The sequence below is a fragment of the Gekko japonicus genome, unplaced genomic scaffold, assembly GCF_001447785.1.
Source record: "Gekko japonicus isolate JY-2015 unplaced genomic scaffold, Gekko_japonicus_V1.1 scaffold64, whole genome shotgun sequence".
NCBI lineage: Eukaryota > Metazoa > Chordata > Lepidosauria > Squamata > Gekkonidae > Gekko > Gekko japonicus.
In genome coordinates, this window is record NW_015170277.1 from 902,341 (window position 1) to 922,010 (window position 19,670).

Sequence of the window (19,670 nt, forward strand, 5' to 3'; positions counted from 1 at the left end):
TTTTTGCTCACAAGGCTCCACAGCTTAGAGGGAGCATTGCTCCGGAGCTGTACTTCCTGAGTGAAGACAAAAGTGTGTGAGCTGGAGGCTAAAAAGACACTGAGCTTGCTCACCCTGACTCAGCTGGGAGGGAACACTGCTCTAGAGCAAACTAGTTTATGCAGCAGCCAAATCACCTGCTCACAACTTTAACGCCAGTCGCTCACAAAGTAGAATTTTTACTCACAAGACTCCATAGTTTAGAGGGAACATTTATGCCCCCCTCCATCTTGTGTCAGAATTCCAAAGGGGCCTGCAGGTCCAAAGAGGCTGGGGTCCCGTGCAGTGTCATATACCAGAATAGATTCAATCACCATATCTGCAGTTAATCAACTGCTCAGAATACACGGCAAATCTCGGCCACAACCTGCTGCAAAGGGTTTTTTTGGTTTAAACGCGGCACAGCTTTCATTATTGCTTTGCCGATAGATGCCTTTGAACTTTGTAAGCCATCCAGCTACAGCATAATAACTAAGATCACAGCTGTTAAGTCACTCACTTAACAAAGTACTCCGAGAGTGATTCAGCAAGAACACAGCTTTATTCTTCAACTCAAACACAACTCCAACACAGATCAACATCTGATAGCCAGAACAACTTCTACATTGCAGTTGCCCTGCTTTTAAACATTCCCGGCTAATGTAGCCACGCCCACTGTACACATACCAACCAATAAGGTTGTTCACATAAGGACCAATCACGGCCGTTCCCGCTCAGGGAGCTTGCTGCGAAGTGATTGGCTTGTTACTTCCTGGGCTAGCAATACCATTGGATGAATTTGGATCCTAGCCCAGGATGAAGCTTAACATTACAAGTCAATGAGATGTTTCACATACATCATGCATTCCATGGCAGCTATGGAATACACTACAACAGCATAATAACTGGATCACAGGAATCGTGACCCAGGCTCAAATCCACCCCGCTGCCATTGCCAGCTCTCCTGGTCATCTTAGGCAAGCCGCTCAGTCACTCTCAGCCGCTCCATCTGCAATGCCGTCCTACCATACAGGGGTGCTGTAACGATTACAAGAGAATGTGAACATTGGAGAGCACTATACAGGTACAGAATTTTATCTTGCCTTACCGACTTCCAGTTGCGTCTCTCTTGGAGGGATCACGGCAAAAGGATATACCAGACGTGATGGACGAAGTCTCTGCTGAATTCATCAGTTAGCCTCCAATGTCACCCTGTCAGTTCTATTTGACACAGCTCTAGTCTTCAGATACCTTCTGCAACACGAAAAAGTTGTGCCACATCTCAGCAGTCTTCCTTATCCTCCTCCAGCAATTATTTCACTCTTTTGATACTAACCAACCACCTCCCGGCAGTTTCCTGGTTGTGATGTTCCTAAACAAGCTCTCCAAATTCGTCTTGTTTTTAGGAAGCTGTTTGCCCAATTTATTTTCTCGTCACCTGTTTGCAGCCTATGCTTCTTTATGTCCCTCCTATGTGCCGTGCCTTCCCCTTTACAAAAGAAGACTTTTTGCCTTTGCTTATGGCGTCCTCCTTGATTTGCTGATCAGCCATGCTGGCATCCTCATAGGTTTGATGGTACCTTTCATAATAGGTGCCCTGCATTCGATCAGTGCTTCATTTATGGTAACTCTCAACCAGGCCTCAGCAGCTTTTCTTTGGCTTTAGGAGCCAGCCCCCAAACTTTAGGAGCTAGACTGATTTTCAAGCCTCCAGGGTTTTATATTTCAGTGACCGTATTTTTTAATTATTGGTACCACAACAACTAACCCTCCGTTCTTCACAGTTGCTTTGCTTGTCATTTTTTAAAAAACGCAACAACAAAACTGTTGTAGTGTATCAATAAATACAGGGTAAAATTGGTTGTCATCACACACACACAAAAAACCCTGACCTCTATCCCTTACCTAGATAAGCACTGAATTTCTTCTGTGAATTACCAAGAGGCACCTATGGTCAATGCTCCCTCTAAGCTGTGGAGTCCTGTGAGCAAAAATTCTACTTTGTGAGCAACTGGCATTAAAGTTGTGAGCAGGTGATTTGGCTGTTGCATAAATTAGTTTGCTCTGGAGCCCTCCTTCCTGAGCGTAGACAAAAATGTGTGAGCCGGAGGCTAAAAAACTGTGAGCTAGCTCACACGAACTCAGCTTAGAGGGAACACTGCCTATGGTTATTGATGACTATACTGAACCTGGAAATGAAATTTCTAGGTGCCCTGGGATTTGTAAATCCCTGATCGAAACAATTCTGAGGTACTCTGAAGCGACAGAACCTTCTTTAACCTCTTTTTCAGCTTCTCGTGTATACTTATGAAGCAGAGGTCCCTGACATTTTTGAGCCTGTGGGTACCTTTGGAATTCTGACAGACAGTGTGGTGGTGGGTGCAGCCATTTTGTGAGGTGGAGCCAGCCCACAAAATGGCTGCCGCAGCTTACCTTCAGTCACCCTCTGAAGATGGTGCTGTGCTGTCAGCTGGTGCCAAGGCAACCATTTTAAAAATATCTGCACAGCCCATCAAATATCCAGAGGCCAATCAGAAGCCCTGCTGGGCAAAGCCTCATGCCCACTTTCTAAAAGCACTCGGCGGGTGCCATGGTTCCCAAGAGGCACCACATTGGGGGCAATGCCCCTTCTAAGCTGTGGAGTCTTATGAGCAAAAAATTCTACTTTTGTGAGCTGCTGGCATTGAAGTTCTGAGCGAGCGATTTGGCTGCGGCATAAATTAGTTTGGCTCTGGGGCCAGCCACCCTTCCTGAGCGAAGACAAAAATCTGTGAGCTGGAGGCTAAAAAACTGTGAGCTCGCTCTAAACTCATCTTAGAGGGGAACACTGGTTGGGGGCCCATGTTATAAGGTAACTGTTAAGTCGTTCGCTTAACAAAGAAGTTGGAGAGTGATTTAGCAAAGAGATAGCTTTATTCATCAACTCGAACACAACTCCAACACGGATCAACATTAGATAGCCAGAACAGCTTTTGCATTAAAACTGTTCCCTTTTTAAACTCTCCCGGCTAATATAGCCACGCCTTTACTGTACATTATCAACCAATGAGATTGTCTTCATAAGGACCAATCATCGACGTTCCCGCTCAGGGAGCTCACTGATATGCGATTGGTTGGTTCTTCCTGGGCTAGCCATGCGATTGGGTGCAGTAGGATCCTAGCCCAGGACGAAGCTTAACATTGCTTTTCTATGAGGTGATTCGCATACATATTTAGGCATTCAGTGACAGCTATTGAATACACTACAGTAACAAGACATCCCACGGAGTTGGAGTAGCCCTCAAAGGCCATGAGGGCCTGATTTTCGAGTTCCAGGCCTTGAAAAACCTAGAAGGCCGTTCTACCTGTGGAAGCACCAAGTTCACAACTTCAGTGCCAGCTGAGGTACCACAGCCTCAACTCTGGCCAAGGAAACTGAGGGAGGAGGACCAACTTCAGTCAGGCCATTAAGGTTTGGCCAGCTGGCTAAACTCGGCCCGCGCCTCTCGCTGCCTCACCCTTGGCAACGGCAAAAGACAAATATTACAAAATGGGTCATTTCTAGTGTGAAGAAGAGATTGGATTTATACCCCGCCCTTCACTGGGAGTCTCAGAGTGGCTTACAGACTCCTTCCCCTCCCCACAACAGACACCCTGTGAGGTAGGCGGGGCTGAGAGAGCTCTTGACAGAACTGTCCTTGAGAGAACAGCTCTGAGAGTACTATGGCTTGCCCAAGGTCACCCAGCAGGTGCAAGTGGAGGAGTGGGGAATCAAACCCGGTTCTCCCAGATTAGAGTCCGTGCACTTAACCACTACACCAAACCACACCAAACTGAGGAAAAAACTGCAGGTTCTATTAAAGGGATATGTGAGCCACTGCTTTTCAGGGCGTCCCACAGGAACAGCCAGAGTGGAGTGGTGGTTCAGGGCCTGGTGGGCGGCCTTGCGCTAGTCACCCACAACCTACCTCTCGTAGGGCTGCAGTGGGGATAAAATGGAGGAGGAAGATTTATACCCCGCCCATCACTTGGAGTCTCAGAGCAGCTTACAATCTCCTTCCCTTCCTCTCCCCACAACAGACACCCTGTGAGGTAGGCGGGGCTGAGAGAGCTGCTCTTGAGAGAACAGCTCTGAAAGAACTGTGACTGACCCAAGTTCACCCAGCAGCTGCACGTAAAAGAGTAGGGACTCAAACCTGGTTCTCCCAGATTAGAGTCCTAACCACTACACCAAACTGGCTCTCAGAGAATGAGGCAAGTTGCTTTGGGTCCCCAGCAGGAAAAGAAGGAGAATAAAGATGAAGTAACTAAATCAGATGGAGCTGCGGTGGCTCAAGTCGTTAAGATGCTGAACTGCAGGCTGTGGAAGGTCAGTAGTTCAGCAGTTCGAGACCCGAGTGCCGCAAGACGGACTGAGCTCCCATCTCTAGTTCCAGCTCCTTCCAACCTAGCAGTTCGAAAGCAAGAAATTGCAAGTGGATAAATAGGTACCACTTCAGTGGGAAGGTAACAGCGTTCCGTGCGCCTTGGTGTTTAGTCATGCCGGCCACAGGACCACGGAAACGTCTTCGGACAGCGCTGGCTCTTCGGCTTTGAAACGGAGATGAGCACCGCAACCCTAGAGTCGGATTCGACTGGCTTTCGAGCAAGGGAACCTTTACCTTTTAACTAAATCAGAGGTCCCCAGCCTTTTGGAGCCTGTGTTGGGTGCAGCCACAAAATGGCTGCTGCAGGTCACCACCAGTCACAGAGTGAAGATCCTTGGGCTGTGGTGGCTGTGAAGATCCTTCTGCCATTGCCAAACTGATGTTCTTAAAAATCTGCACAGTCAATCAAATTCCCAATGGCCGATCAGAAGCCTTGCTGGGCCAAAGTGTCACCTGGCTGGGCCCGCTTCCTAAAAACACTTGGGTGGGTGCCAGGAAATGTCTCAGCACCGTGGCACTCGCAGGACCACGGAAACGTCTTCGGACAGCGCTGGCTCTTCGGCTTTGAAACGGAGATGAGCACCGCAACCCTAGAGTCGGATTCGACTGGCTTTCGAGCAAGGGAACCTTTACCTTTTAACTAAATCAGAGGTCCCCAGCCTTTTGGAGCCTGTGTTGGGTGCAGCCACAAAATGGCTGCTGCAGGTCACCACCAGTCACAGAGTGAAGATCCTTGGGCTGTGGTGGCTGTGAAGATCCTTCTGCCATTGCCAAACTGATGTTCTTAAAAATCTGCACAGTCAATCAAATTCCCAATGGCCGATCAGAAGCCTTGCTGGGCCAAAGTGTCACCTGGCTGGGCCCGCTTCCTAAAAACACTTGGGTGGGTGCCAGGAAATGTCTCAGCACCGTGGCACTCGCAGGTGCCACACTGGGCACACCTCAGCTAAATCACTGAGTTGCAACTTAACGTCGTCACATTCATTTCCCATCTCCTGCACTGTCACAAGGTTAAGCTGTAAGCTCCTTGAGGGAGAAAGTCCCCTTTTTACTTTAAACGGATGAGACTTGGGTTGCCCCTCTAAGAAGTGGAGTCTTGTGAGCAAATATTCTACTTTGTGGGCGGCTGGCATTAAAGTTGTGAGCGAGTGATTTGGCTACTGCATAAATCAGTTTGCTCTGGAGCCCTCCTTCCTGAGCTAAGACGAAAATGTGTGAGCCGGAGGCTAAAAAACTGTGAGCTAGCTCACACTAACTCAGCTTAGAGGGAACACTGGTTGGGTAATACCTGGAGATTTTGGGGGTGTCGTCTGAGGAGGGCGGGGTTTGGGAAGGGGAGGGACTTCAATGGGGTATAGTGCCACAGAGTCCACCCTCCAAAGCAGCCATTTTCTCCAGGTACACTCATCTCCGTTGCCTAGAGGGCAGTTGTAATCCACCCTCCAGCCACCACCTAGAGGATGTATCAAAACACAAAAAACTCCGTGTATAACTTACGAACAGAAGTAGAAAGAATATATATTATCCAAAACAATTTTAACCATTCTTAACAGTTCAAATATTTGTCAAATTCAAACACTTTTATGATTTCTTAAAGGGTTAGGATCCAACAGTGCTTAATACAAAAGACAAAATCCAAGTCAAGTTCACCATATGGGCACGGTCTGACGGGCCATTTGAGCCGGTATATGTGCCGGTTAGAAACGGACTATTTACGCATGATCACACGGTCAGCGTCTGCCTCCCATCCCCAGCTGTCGCAAACCCCCTTTAAAATGGAGTATTTTGATACCAGGTCCCCAAGTGGTGTTTTCCTGCTTCTCCGGTTCCAGCCGCATTCCCCCCCCCCCGGTGATCGCTCCTCCGGTGTCGAGCCACTTCTGAGTGCCTGAACCCCCTCCCCTCTGGAAAGCTGCCAGGGAAGCCCAAGGCTTCCGCTTTTCGTCCTCCATTTTTTTTTAAGCGTCGGCGGTATGCGCATAGGCGGAGCTTCGGCCCGGCGTTAACAAAAACAAAGTTTAAACGGTGCCTAGTTTAAGGCTTTAGAGGAGTCCGGGACCCCACAGAGGCCAGTTTAAGTGTTAGAGTTTAAAGGGAAGTCTTCGCTTCAGAGCATGCTTTTCGGGATACGGTGTTCTGCCCATGTGCGAGGATCTCAATTATATGAAAGATTGCCTATGCGCATGTGCAAACTGTAAAAAAAAAACCGCCGATGCGCGCTGCTGCGCACCTGAAGTGTGGACACCCGGGAGCAATGTGCTGCGCGGTGAGAGAGGTACGTGTGACCGCGCTTGTCCCGGAGCAAATATAATCTGGCCAGAACCGGAGCAATTTAAACCGCTTCGGCACGCCGACTGACCACACCCTCTAAGACGCTTCAGGAGAGCAAAAGACAGGAAACTTTGTCGACAGAAAGAACAACTTGTTAGTGGGGTGACTGGATTTGGAAAACTGGTCTAAGGAGATTTGTTAAATTATCTTTTGATTTTACAGCTAAAAGAGTACCAGCTATCTGAAGAAGCAGGAAGCGAACGTGGCACTGCTACAAGGTGGAATTTTTGTTTTCCTGTGGAACGTTTGCTCTCCCGAAGCGTCTTATACAAAACATTAGTGAACTTGACTTGGATTTTGTCTTTTGTATTAAGTACTGTTGCCAGGGGTCATTTCGTAGAAAAAGAGGTGCGGGAGCTCATTAGCATAACTTATTTGCATATGCCACACCCCCTGACATCACCGGAAGTGCGTCAGAAGGCAACACCCACCACTCAGGCTCCATGGGACTGTTTTGGATTGCTAGCTATTGGGGGGGGGGAACGTGCAGATCTGTCCTCGCAGAGGAGGGAGAGCTTGTACCTATATAAAACTTGGTCTTAAAGGTCCCACTGGACTGTTTGGGGCGGGGGGGCTGGGGGGCGGCCTCTGCAACTTACCTGTCTGCTTCTTGCTCTGACTGAGGGCTGCTGGGAGCAGGGGGCGGGGCTTGTTGCATGTGCCCGCCCCCCTGGGCTCTTTACTGCCGGAGCTCCGCTCCTGTGCGCTCCTGTAGGAAATGACCCCTGACTGTTGGATCCTAACTCTTTAAGAAATCATAAGTGTTTGAATTTGACAAATATTTGAACTGTTAAGGATTGTTAAAATTGTTTTGGATACTATATATTCTTTCTACTTCTGTTCATAAGTTATACACGGAGTGTTTGTGTTTTGATACAACCTCCTCCCGTGAGCTCTCCTTTGGATACAACCACTGGGAAGATGGGAATCCGAGATGCGACTCAGAAGCACCCATATCCAGTTTCCCTCTGTTGTAGATCTGCAAAACCACTCAACTTACTGCCAAAAGGTAGCAGGATGGAAGAGAGAAACGGACACGATCTTTGGCAAAAAGAGAGAAAAAAACAGACAAAACTGCACACCAGGTAAACTGGAAAAATAATTTTAATTTTCTAGTTTCATTTTAGTCATCTTAGCAATTATTTTCAAACAAGACAAGGTACAAATTCTTCAGAGAAGTGCGATTAAAAAACCCCAACCCAAACCTGATAGCGTGCATAAAGAACCACATCTGTTTGTTTATGACAATTTTCTACAGATAAATCCTTCCCGAGATACAGCAGAAATAAATATTTTTGGCGGGAGGGGAAAAGATATTGACAAAATCCCACTGCGTTTGCAAAAAGAAACAGGGCTATAACAAAAATCATCTCTGGCGTGCCACTGGCTGCGTCAAAATCCGCACACACCAGAAATCCACACACACAAACCCCGGTTACTAATAATTATATTTATTAACGTAATAATTCAAATAATTCTATCATAAAAAGTGGAACCTGATTTACCTTTCAAAGTGCCTGGATTATTCTAACGTTTTTCCCGTCTGGTGTTACCATCGCTTCTGGAAGCGTTAAAAAAGGCGGCAGATCCACATCCCAATATGAGTTTTTTGTAATAACATTAACAAAAAGGCAGCACTTGTGTATGTGTGTCTCTCCCCCCCTCCCTTTTGTTGCCCACCCTGAAATTTATCCTGCACGCTCCTTGAGTACAGGCCTGCCTTTTAAAATTTTATTCGCTTTTGTGACTTCGCAAAGGGCGCACGGATGGCATTTCTCAAAACAAATTCAGCCATCACTCCAGTTGTGATCGCAGCAACCTCTGATCTTCCTGGGCAATGCCCTTGCGCTTTTGGATCTGTATTTTGAAAAAAATCCCCAGCAGAGTAGTTGCTGAACACACTGCAATTCCATCACCTTTTATTCTACAATATTCTTCTTCGGGAAACAGCTGTCCCAAATATGGGGGGGGGAACAATACTGAGGAATTTCAAGTTTTTTTTGTCAGCTCTGGATGCCAGCGAAGCAACAACGCATGTCATTTAGGCCTCTTTTTCATCTCTTGCATCCACATTTTTTAAAATGTGGCCACTGCATTTTCAAATGCATGCATGCAACAATGAAAGCTGGGGACTTATGGAAGAAATGTGCATGTTATTACAAGGGCGACAGCCGCTGAGACGTAGTGGCTAAGAGAATGACCTGTGATCCGGAAGGTTTCCAGTTCAGTTCTCGTCTCTGCCATGAGCTCACCAGGCAGCGCTAACTTGAGGCAGCCTCTCTCTGCCTCAGCCCCCGCCCCAGTTTGCAATACTGGCCTACTTTATAGGATTGTTGGAAGAAATTGATCCAGGTTGTCTAACATGAAGCACTTTGAATACTTGGAAGCGCTATACAGATGCACACGGTTACAGAATTCCAAAACACTTCCAGGAATGTTGAGGATCCTAACAAATGCACAGTAGTTTAAGGATGGGGAGGTCTAAACCATGTCTTTCTATCCTGGGGGGAGGAAACCCCAGTATGTCCCCCAAAGCACAATTCCTTGTTATAACACACACTAAGGTGCCAACCTCCAGGTTGTGACTGGAGATCCCCCAGTATGACAAGTAATCTCCTGTGGAGAACACTTTGGAAAGTGAACTGCATGGCACTACACCCTGCTGAAGCCCCTCCCCTCCCCAACCCCTGCCCTTCTAGGCTCCACCCCCAAAATCTCCAGGTAGTTCCCAGCCCAGAGCTGGTCACCGTAACACACACACAGAGCTTCTTTTGTAGAAAAAGCCCAACAGGCATTCATTAGCATAATAGGCCACACCCAACAGCAGAAACGCGTTAGTATATCAGGCCACACCCCTGACAGCACAGCTCATTAGCATATTAGGCCACACCCCCGTGCCTTCCCTTGGCTTGTGGGGCACCCAGGCAAGCCAGCCCTTGGACAGGCCGGGGAAGGCATGGGGAGGCCTTTACTTGCACAGCCCAGATCATGAGAACCAGAGCTTTTTTTGTAGAAAAAGCCCAGCATAATAGGCCACACCCACACCCAACAGCAGAAACTAATTAGGCCACACCCCCATGCCTTCCCTTGGTTTGCCCAGGTGCCTTGCGGCTGTGGGGAGCCCGGGCAAGCCGGCCCTTGGACAGGCTGAGGAAGGCACAGGGAGGCATTTAAATGCCTCCCCAATCCTTTCATGGGGCCCCCTGGCCCGCCCGCCTCACAGTCGCCGGGGTGTGTGTGTCACTCTGCAGGCCTTCCCCTCTGTAGCCACGCACGGAGAGGTTTTGGCTGTAGTGGGCGAGGCCAACTCTGAAGCCAGTCAGAACTCTGTTCCTGTGCGTTCCTGCCCCAAAATAGCCCTACACACACACACACACACACACACACACACACACACACACAGAGAGAAACGCCCTCCAACTCAATTACACCCCAGAATCTTTCACCAGCCAGCTTCCAAGAGTGGCTTCCACAAAAAGATCTCTTGAGTGTAAAACAGTGTTTATACTAAAGTAAGCAACCGCTGAAATGAAGCAGTGTTGGCTTTTTTTTTTTACTATTGTGAAGCGACAACCCCCCCCCCAACCCTCACACATTTTTATCTTTTATGAATAAATATTTCCGCACAAAAGTCTTCAAACTCTTCTAATGTCCCGGGAGTAATTACCTTTAATATTCTGACTATAACGTCTGAGCAAGCAGGGGAGGGACTTTGTCTGAAACAAGACTGCACAGCTAGCTTGCAGGAGGATTTGAACCCAGCCCCAGCTGGGTGGGTCTCATCTGATTTATTCATAATATATATACACATCCACACAGGTGGTAGAGAGCTATAAAAAAGAGTATATTAAATAATGGTTGCTTAGGCTGGAAGGACTATATTAGTTCTTCTCATCCAAGAGTTAAGATGCTGGTACGGAATTTCAAGGGGATCTTTTTTTTAAAAAGTTACTCTCTTTGTATGTTATTGGCTATTCATATTTAGGCAATTTGTACAGTGCCTGTTCACTTTCAAAAAGGGCTCAAGGCAGGCTTACAAATAAAATACAAAATATCAACAGAATTAAAAAAAAAAAAAGCATTTCACAACACAGTTAAACAATCAAGAGTTTAAAACCAGGGAAAGAACCAAATTTTAAAGGCTTTCCAAAGTAATGTACTAGGATCGCCATTTTTATTTAGGGCCCCCCCCCCCCTAAATTTATTCATCTGCCTCGGAATGGTTTTCTCTTACATTGTTTTGTTGTTATCTCTTGGGGGGAAATGCAAAATGTTAGCTTAGCGGCACCTGATTAAATAGCCTTGCCAAAACGCTGCAAAGGTGAAACTGATCAGAAACCAGAAAAGATGATTGGTGGTTCCACAATAAAAAGGGGATACAAACCTAATTAAGTTATTCTTTTTTTAAAAAAACAAAACAAAACCCATGTTCTATTCCTGCTTCTGGGGGGCGGGGGGAGGGAAAGAAGCCAAGCAACAACCGTTTCAGACCCCAAGAGAAGACAGCGCTTTATTACCATCTGAAGTGATATAACCGGAAGACATAAATAATGGTTCTATGTCACCTACACTGGTTGGTTCAAGTATCCCAGACAGAACAGCAGTAAAAACTACTCCAGAAATAATATAATACCAAACGACCGTTTCAAAGTGCAAACGAGTCAGACCTGACGGGGGCAACATCCAGCAGTCATTCCAGCCGTAAAATTGGGGGTAAACTCCCAGGCCGAACTCAACAACGTGTCAGTCTCTCAACACTAAGCCCAGCACGCCAAGAGCACAAGGCTCTGACATCTGGCCCCAGAAGACCACCCTGCACCAGCTGTAGCTCTCCATGTTTTCTCCCATTCCTGCCACCTAGAGTCCAAAGCTGGACTTTGGAGAGGGGCCATGGAGAACCAGTTTGGCGAAGTGGTTAAGAGCGGCGGACTCTAATCTGGGAGAACCGAGTTTGATTCCCCACTCCTCCTCCGCATGCAGCCATTTGGGTGACCTTGGGTCAGTCACCATTCTCTCAGAGCTGTTCTCTCAGCCCCACCTACCTCCGCAGGGTGTCTGTTGCGGGGAGGGGAAGGGAAAGGAGATTGTAAGCCGCTCTGAGACTCCTTCGGGTAGTGAAGGGTGGGGTATAAATCCAATCTCTTCTTCAGTAGCAAAGCATTCACTTGGCACATAGAAGGTCCCGGGTTCAATCCCCAGCATCTCCAGCTAAAAAGGACCAAGCAGGAGGCGAAGTGAAGGACCTCTGTCTGAGATCCTGGAGCGCCGCTGCCAGTCTGAGTGGACGAGACTGAGCTTGATAGGCCAAGGGTCTGAATTCAGTATAAGGCAGCTTCGTGTGCTGTGTGGAGGGGCCACGGCTCAGTGGTAAAGCATCTGCCTGGCATGCAGAGAAGTCCCAGGTTCAATCCCCGGCATCTCCAGCTAAAAGGCCGTCGGGGATGTGAAGGACCCCTGCCTGAGACCCTGGAGTGCTGCTGCCAGTCTGAGTCGAGACTGACTTTGATGGACCGAGGGTCTGATCCAGTATAAGGCAGCTTCGAATATCCAAACTGATCTGCTGGCCAATTAGATCTCCAGGGTCCGATAAGAAACCCTGAGGGCAAACTTGACCCTGCCCAGCTTTCTACAAACACTTGATGGGCACCAAGAAGAATGGGCCTTCTAATGTACTCACAAAGTAGCAGACTCTTTTGGTTCTGCGGCGTGGTGTGGAGGTCCAAGAAGTGACATCGCACCGAAATTCTCAAGCAACGAGGCCTGAACGAGGCTATGGGAAGGAAGAAGCGTCCAAACGTTATTGCTTAAGGCTAGGGAGCTGATCCTGACTCTCGTGGCAGTCCTTCCCTGGCCCGTGGCCAGGATTTTGTAATTCAGGGGGCCTTTAAATAAGTCGGGGGGCACTGACGTCACAAAATAAAGAATAAAATAAAAATAAAAATGTTAAAAACTCACTTTTGTGGCATGCTCCCTCTGCTTGCCTACACGGGGAAGCAAGCCATGCTTGGGGAAGGGTCAGTGGTGGGGAGTCCTCCACGTGGCCCGGAGAGCCAGGGGGCTGGATGGAAGTTGGGGGGGGGGCGCTTGCCAGGAAGTCAGGGGGCCAGCCCCCCAAATGCCCCGCTGTAGCTACAGGCCTGGTCCTCCCCCAGCACAGCACAACTGTCAGCATTGGCCCCACAATTTCCCAAGCCCCACGTGTGGTACAAGGCACTGAAGGTGCAGAGACAAAGAAATGAATGGTACATAGTCTGGGTCAGGAGGAATCCAGGGCTGCGTACCTTTACAATCATTTGGCCAGGAGAACCCAAGTCTTGACGCCAAAGAAGCCAGAGAGAAAGTCCATCTACAAATCAAGCCAATTGACTTGGCTTCCCTTAGTCTGCAGACAGAGGGAGGATCAGGGTGGCAGAAAGGGCGTTGGAGGCTCTAACCTGAAGACATCTTATCCAGCAATTCCTCTGCCCTTCGACACATTGCCAGCGGCTGCCCATGAGCTTTCAGGCTTCTCTGCACAGGCCGAGGGACTAGGAACAGGCCTTTTTAAAAAGCAGAGATTCTTTTGATGCTGGAATCCACGGCCAATGCCACTACTTTCTGCGCGCCTGTGGCACATGCCCTATGCACAGCAATACCCCTGTCACCTACTCCCATGTACCGGGACAGAACGCAGCACACGCCGGGTGCCAAACCCCCCACACGCATGGCGCACCTGTTCAAGTCAGGCCAGTCCAGGTTGCGCGATGGGAATCCGACAAACAAGAACGCATCCTAGCCAATCCCAGTTATTTAACCCAAGAACCAACTATAATGCTTTACTACGGGCCTCTAGTAAGTGCCTCCTTCTCCCCACAACGGCAGCCCATTTCGCCTTAGGATCACTGACTTTTGAAACAGAAGAACAAAATCTGAGTCCGGTGGAAAGCTGATGCCCAGAATGAAACTTTGTTGGTCTTAAAGGTGCCACTGGACTCAGACTCTGTCCTGTTGCTGCAGACCAACACGGCTACGCCCTGGAATCTATCTTTTTGAGATAAAACACAGAGAAAAGGAGGCAGGAGGGGAGCATACATGCTTCAAGGCAGAAAAGAACACAGGAAGAGCCCTGCTGGATTAGACCCTGAGTCCATCGAGTCCAGCGTTTCTGTTCACACCGTGGCCAGCCAGCTACCTCTGGTAAGCCCGTAAGCAGGATGACCACAACCGCCTCTTCCCACCTGCGCTCCCCAGCGACTGATTTAAAGAGACATATGGCTTTTGGTACTGGAGGACGCAGATATCCATTTTGGCTAGCGGTCGTCGTGACCAGTAGCCAACGATAGCCCCTGTCCTCCATGAGTTTGTCCACTCCCCTTTCAAAGCCCTCCAAGCTGGCGGCCATCACCACATCCTGTGGCGGTGAGTTCCACAAACTAACAATAGGCCACGTGAAGAAATACTTCCTTTTTCTCTGTCCTGAATCCCCTACCCCTCGGCTTCAGCGGATGACCCCGGGGTTCTAGTATTATGTCCCCCTTCTCTCTCTCCACACCATGCAAAATTTCATAGACCTCTATCACTTCTCCCCTTACTCTCCTTTTTTCTAAACTAAGTGGCCCTAAGTGTTCTAACCGATCGTCATAGGGAGGCCGCTCTAGCACCCTGATCATTTCGTTCAGATGCCGCTCCCAACATCTGTGCCCCCAGAGGTTAGCCCTCCTGATGTTAGAAGTACAGAGCATTGTATTCTTTCCCCCCAGAAAAGCACTAAAAGGCTAAAAGACACAGTACTTCTACACTCTCTTTCCAAACAAATCACCAGAGTCTAGCCAAGTTCATGCACGGGCAAGTCAAGAGAATAAGATACAAATAATTGCTTTAAAAAAACAAAAACGCACAGCTATTTATGCAAAATGGCTGCCAGGAGGCGGGAGGGCGTCGCCTCTGTGGTCCAGCTGATCTTGAAGCCGGGCAAATTCGGCCAGTTCGTTCAGTTCTTGGAACTGCCGGTCTGTCTTGTGGCTCACCAGGGACCTGTAGAAGTGGACTGCGAAGACGATGAAGACCAGCCCAAAGGGCACCATGATGGTGGTGGAGGCGATGGCGGCCGCCTCCCCGGGGGAGATGCTGGAATTGTTGGCCTCGGCGACCTCTCCGGTGGACTTCTTCTTCAGCGGGAGGAACTTGACCCAGCAGAGGAGGACCACCTCGGCCAGGAAGAGCAGAGTCCCGATGACCGTGGAGAAGGCCCAGGCCAGCTCGATGTGCCGGTGCATGCGCTCGTGGGGCGACTCCTTGACCGAGTTCAGGTTGTGCACGTTGCTGACGGCCTCGATGTTGGGGAGGATGCAGGTGCTGACCATGAGGGCGAAGAGGTGGACCGCCACCAGCACCGTCGTGCAGGCGCTGAACGCGATCAGGAGCCCTTGCGGGTAGTCGTGGTCGGCATCCAGCTGGACTTCCACCATGGCCACCTGGGAAAGGGGGAAAAGAGGGAGGGGGAAAGGTCATGGAGGATAGGACTGCCGAGAGCAACGAAAGAGAAGCAGAACTTCCGTGCACAGAGGCAGCAAATGGGGGGGGGGGGGGGAAAAAAAAAAAGAAGGAACCGGGCCTAAAAGCCTTGCTATGCGGGCTGACCACCGGTGGAAACAGGATGCTAGGTAGGGGTGCCACCTCCAAGTTGGAAAAATTCCTGGAGCTTTGGGGGTGGAACCTGTGGAAAGTGGGGTTTGGGAAGGAGAAGGACCTCAGCGAGTATAAGGCTGTACAGTCTACCCTCTGGAGCAGCCATTTTCTTCTAGGGGAACTGATCTCTGTCGTCTGGAAGGCCTTTTGGGCTGGCCTAGCAGGGCTCTGCTTATATTCCAAGACGGAGCAAAGAGACAAAGATAAAACGATGGTGCGGAGGGAGGAAAATATTATTCCAGTATGTTAATAACCCCTACGCTTTTCATGTTAAGCTTCCTCAGGGGCATCTACACATATGTCAACAAATGAAAGAAGAAAAAAGGTAATATCTTTTGACTGTTTCTCTTAATTATTTGTAAAAAAACAACAACCCCAAAACAATGATAAAACATGTTTAAAAAGATAGAACTTCTGTGCATGTACAAAGAACCCTTAATTATCAAGAACCAACAAAACACTGCTAGGAACTTAGAATAATGTTATAACAATTATTGCCGGCATGTAGAAACAAGAGAGGTCCAAGCTATTAATTTAAAAAATTACTTAGTAGAATGAATAAAAGCCTTTTATAACCCAAAACCTATACTGACTCATAGAATATAAAAGCAACGATGCCCAACTCAACCAGCTTTGGGGGAGAGGCTACAAAATCGCAGGGTAGCTGCTGGAGACTCTCCCCAAGATACCCGCCATGTTTCAGGAACATTGAACCAGGGGGTCCAATTCTACGGACCCCCAAACAGGTTGCCCCCATCCCCTCCATTGTTCTCTATGGTGGGAAAAAAAGTTACTTTTCCCCCACCATAGAGAACAATGGAGGGGATAGGGGCAACCTGTTTCGGGGCCCATAGAATTGGATCCCCTGGTCCAATGTTCTTCAAACTTGGTTGGTATCTTGGGGAGAGGCTCCGGCAGCTACCCTGTGAGGTTGGAGCCTCTCCCTCAAACCCCCTCCCCTCCAGCCCCCAGAATATACCCTATGTTTTTGCCATTGACTTCAATGGCCCATAGGATATAATGGAGCCGAAATTGACATTCGGCTGGCCCTTTTTCAGGCCTGGCGTTCTAGCGAGGAGCCTGAAAAAGGAGGGGAGGGCGGGGGTGGCGGCTCTGCAGGCTGTTTTTCAGGCCTGTTTTTCAGGCCTGTTTTTCAGGCCTGGCACTCCAGCGCGGAGCCTGAAAAAGGTGGGGAGGGCAGCTCAGCAGACCCCCCTTCCCCCGCGGCGGCGGCGGCCATAACTTTTTAAAGAGCCCCTAAGGACAGCTGGGAGAGCCAGAATGACCTCTCGCGAGAGGTGGGATTTGCCCCTATGAGTCCAAGGCCACCACCCTGGGGCTCAGGGAGGCAGGAGAACGTTTCGCCCCTCCCCTGCGGGCGTCGCAGCTGCTGCCGAGAACAGGCTCGGCCAGGCAGAGATGGGGGGGGGATTTTTCCCAGGGTGCGCAGCTTCATGCACCTCCGGGAAGGTCTGGGCTGGCCCTGGAGGCCTAGGAGGCTGCTGGAGCAACCTCGGCCAGGCAGAGGGGGGGGAGGAAGCCGACTTACCCTCCTGCTTCTTCCTCGTTCTGGAACAGAATGAGGCTGGAAGCAGAGGGCAGCCGGAAGAAGGGGGCAGGGCTTCGCCATGTGACCGCCCCGCCCCCTGGTCCCTCTCTCCCGGAGCGACGTACTGGCACGCTCCGGCCCGATCCGAGGCCTGCCAAAAACAAAAACAGAACAATTTTGGTATGAATACACAGTAGTAACAAAAGAGTGTATGGAAACTAACTATTATTGTAATAAAAACTATAGAACTTAATATATAGCAATACGTTTAAGGCTATCTGGAATTTTTTCAGCTTATCTTTTTTCTCTATAAAATCAAGAAAACCACCTTTCTAGGAAGTCTGATAATTCAAATTTTCAGCCAATGAAATACAATTATTTTATTCATAACCAGGTATTCCCATGACTTATTGTAATGAAGGATGTTCTTTGTCTTTCCAGTGTTTTACGATAATCGATTTTGCTGCAACTAACATGACTGAAATTAGTTCCTTATGGATCGTAGGTATATTAATAGTAAAGGTTTCCCTTGCTCGAAAGCTAGTCGAATCCGACTCTAGGGGGCGGTGCTCATCTCCATTTCCAAGCTGAAGAGCCAGCGCTGTCCGAAGACTTCTCCGTGGTCATGTGGCTGGCATGACTAAATGCCGAGGTGCACGGAACACTGTTACTTTCCCACCGAAGCCCTACCTATTTAACTACTTGCAATTTCTTGCTTTCGAACTGCTAGGTTGGCAGGAGCTGGGGCCAGAGATGGGAGCTCACTCCGTCACGCGGTACTAGGGTCTCGAATTGGCGAACTACAGACCTTCTGATCTGCAGCTCAGCATCTTAACCTCTGAGCCACCGTGGCCCCCCTAGCTATATTAATACCCTCCCATAAATTAAGTAGCATAACTTCTGGCCGTAGGGGGATAGCATAGCCTGTTATATTCCTTATTAGATAAAGAAAGTCCTCCCAATATTTGGTAATCTAGGGACACTCCCACCAGCAATATAAATAAAATCCTGTTTGGTTAAAACCCCTCTAACAGTGTAGATCATATGTGGAAGAAATATGGTGTAACTTGAGTGGGGTTATATACCATCTATGTAAAACTTTGCAAAGTTGCAGTTTTACGTGTAATGCATTCATAAGGTGGGATTTAGAGGCCCATATTTTAGTCCATTGAGCCTCCGAGAGATTAATGTTGCAGTTTTGTTGCCATCTTAATCTGTAAGATTTTCTAGACCGGAGCTGTTGGCTTAACAGCCTACATAAAATGGAGATAAGTCCTTTCTCTGGTCTATTTCTCTGTTGTAGGATTTTGTTGAAATCTGTGTTATCTCCTCTTAAAAATACGTTGCATTTGAGGGCTGCAGATCAAATGTCTTAAACTGGAAGTATTCAAACCAAGGGATTTCAGTGGAACTTGTTGCTTCTAACCGAAACTTATCTTTTAAAGACACCGCCCCCCTCGCCCCCGGCTGTAATATCACATAACCTTGATAGGTCCATTTTCCTCCTGGAAAGATAGGCGTTCTTAAGAGTCCCCTGGGCCTTTTATCCGGAGACGCTGGGGATTGAACCTGGAACTTTCTGCATGCCAAGGAGAGGCTAACCCACAGAGCTGCCTGATACTGAATCAGACCTTTGGGTCCATTGAGGTCAGTATTTTCTACTCGGACTGGCAGCAGCTCTCCAGGGTCTTGGGGTGAGGTCTTTCACAGCACCGGCCACTACCTGGTCCTTTTAGCCGGAGATGCCGGAGGACTGAACGTGGGAACTTCTGCATGCCAAGCACATGCTCTACCACCAGCGTTCCCTCTAAGCTGAGTCAGCGGGAGCTAGCTCACAATTTTTTAGCCTCCGGCTCACACATTTTTGTCTTCGCTCGGGAAGGATGGCTTCAGAGCAAACTAATTTATGCAGTAGCCAAATGGCTCACTCACAACTTTAACGTCAGTAGCTCACAAAGTAGCATTTTTGCTCACAACGCTCCGCTGCTTAGAGGGAGCATCTACTACTAACCCGCACCGCTCCCTTCCCCTGTGGAGTTCTTCTGTTGTGACTCTGCATGAGGAATCACACTGGATCTTTCTTATCACAGGAGATGCAGCCCTGCTGCAAAATGAGCCCCCCCCACCCCCAGGACAGGGAAAGGAGGGCCAAAGAGGGACTCCATGCAGAGATGCAGTGAGTGTGACCAGCCCACTCAGTGAGAGGGGGCTGGAATTAATTCCGTGCCTTAATTAGAGGCATTTAGCCTTCCTCATGGCACATTCACGGTCCGGTCCTCCTGCAGCACAGCAGTGTGCTATAGGATGCTGCTGTCTGGGAATTGCTGCTTTCTCATTAGAGTGGGGAAGAAAAAGGCAATTGGTAGAAGACTGCAGGAAAACGAAGAACTCTGCATCAGAAGGGACTCAGGGGCTATTTCTGTCCGGGGCTGCTTTGCACAAACACACACACACACGCTCAACAGAAAAAGAGTCTCAAGGTTCAGAAATTTAAGGAGGTTATTACCTTTGGTGAACTGCTGTTCCCCACCCAGGGCATTAACCTGCTTGGGCCCCCCAACCAGGCAGGATGCATTCCACCGGCCCGCTATGCAAGCGGCGAAATTATCTCAGGAATGAAGGACAGCACGCCAGGAATCTCGGCTCTCAGTTTTAAAAGGGAAAAAAAACCCGCTCTCCCATTCATAAGGGCTCCTCAG

General features: G+C 48.8%; 1 protein-coding gene across 1 annotated transcript in view; it reads right to left on the reverse strand.

Annotated features, from left to right (window-relative positions):
• Positions 1 to 13,701: 13,701 nt before the first annotated feature.
• Positions 13,702 to 19,670, reverse strand: part of ORAI1 (ORAI calcium release-activated calcium modulator 1) — a 20,577-nt gene continuing 14,608 nt past the window's right edge. Inside the window, exon 2 of the mRNA XM_015417662.1 lies at positions 13,702 to 15,208. Within this exon, the coding sequence (XP_015273148.1) occupies positions 14,639 to 15,208 (570 nt within the window). The 3' untranslated portion in view covers positions 13,702 to 14,638. The remainder of the gene's footprint in view (positions 15,209 to 19,670) is intronic.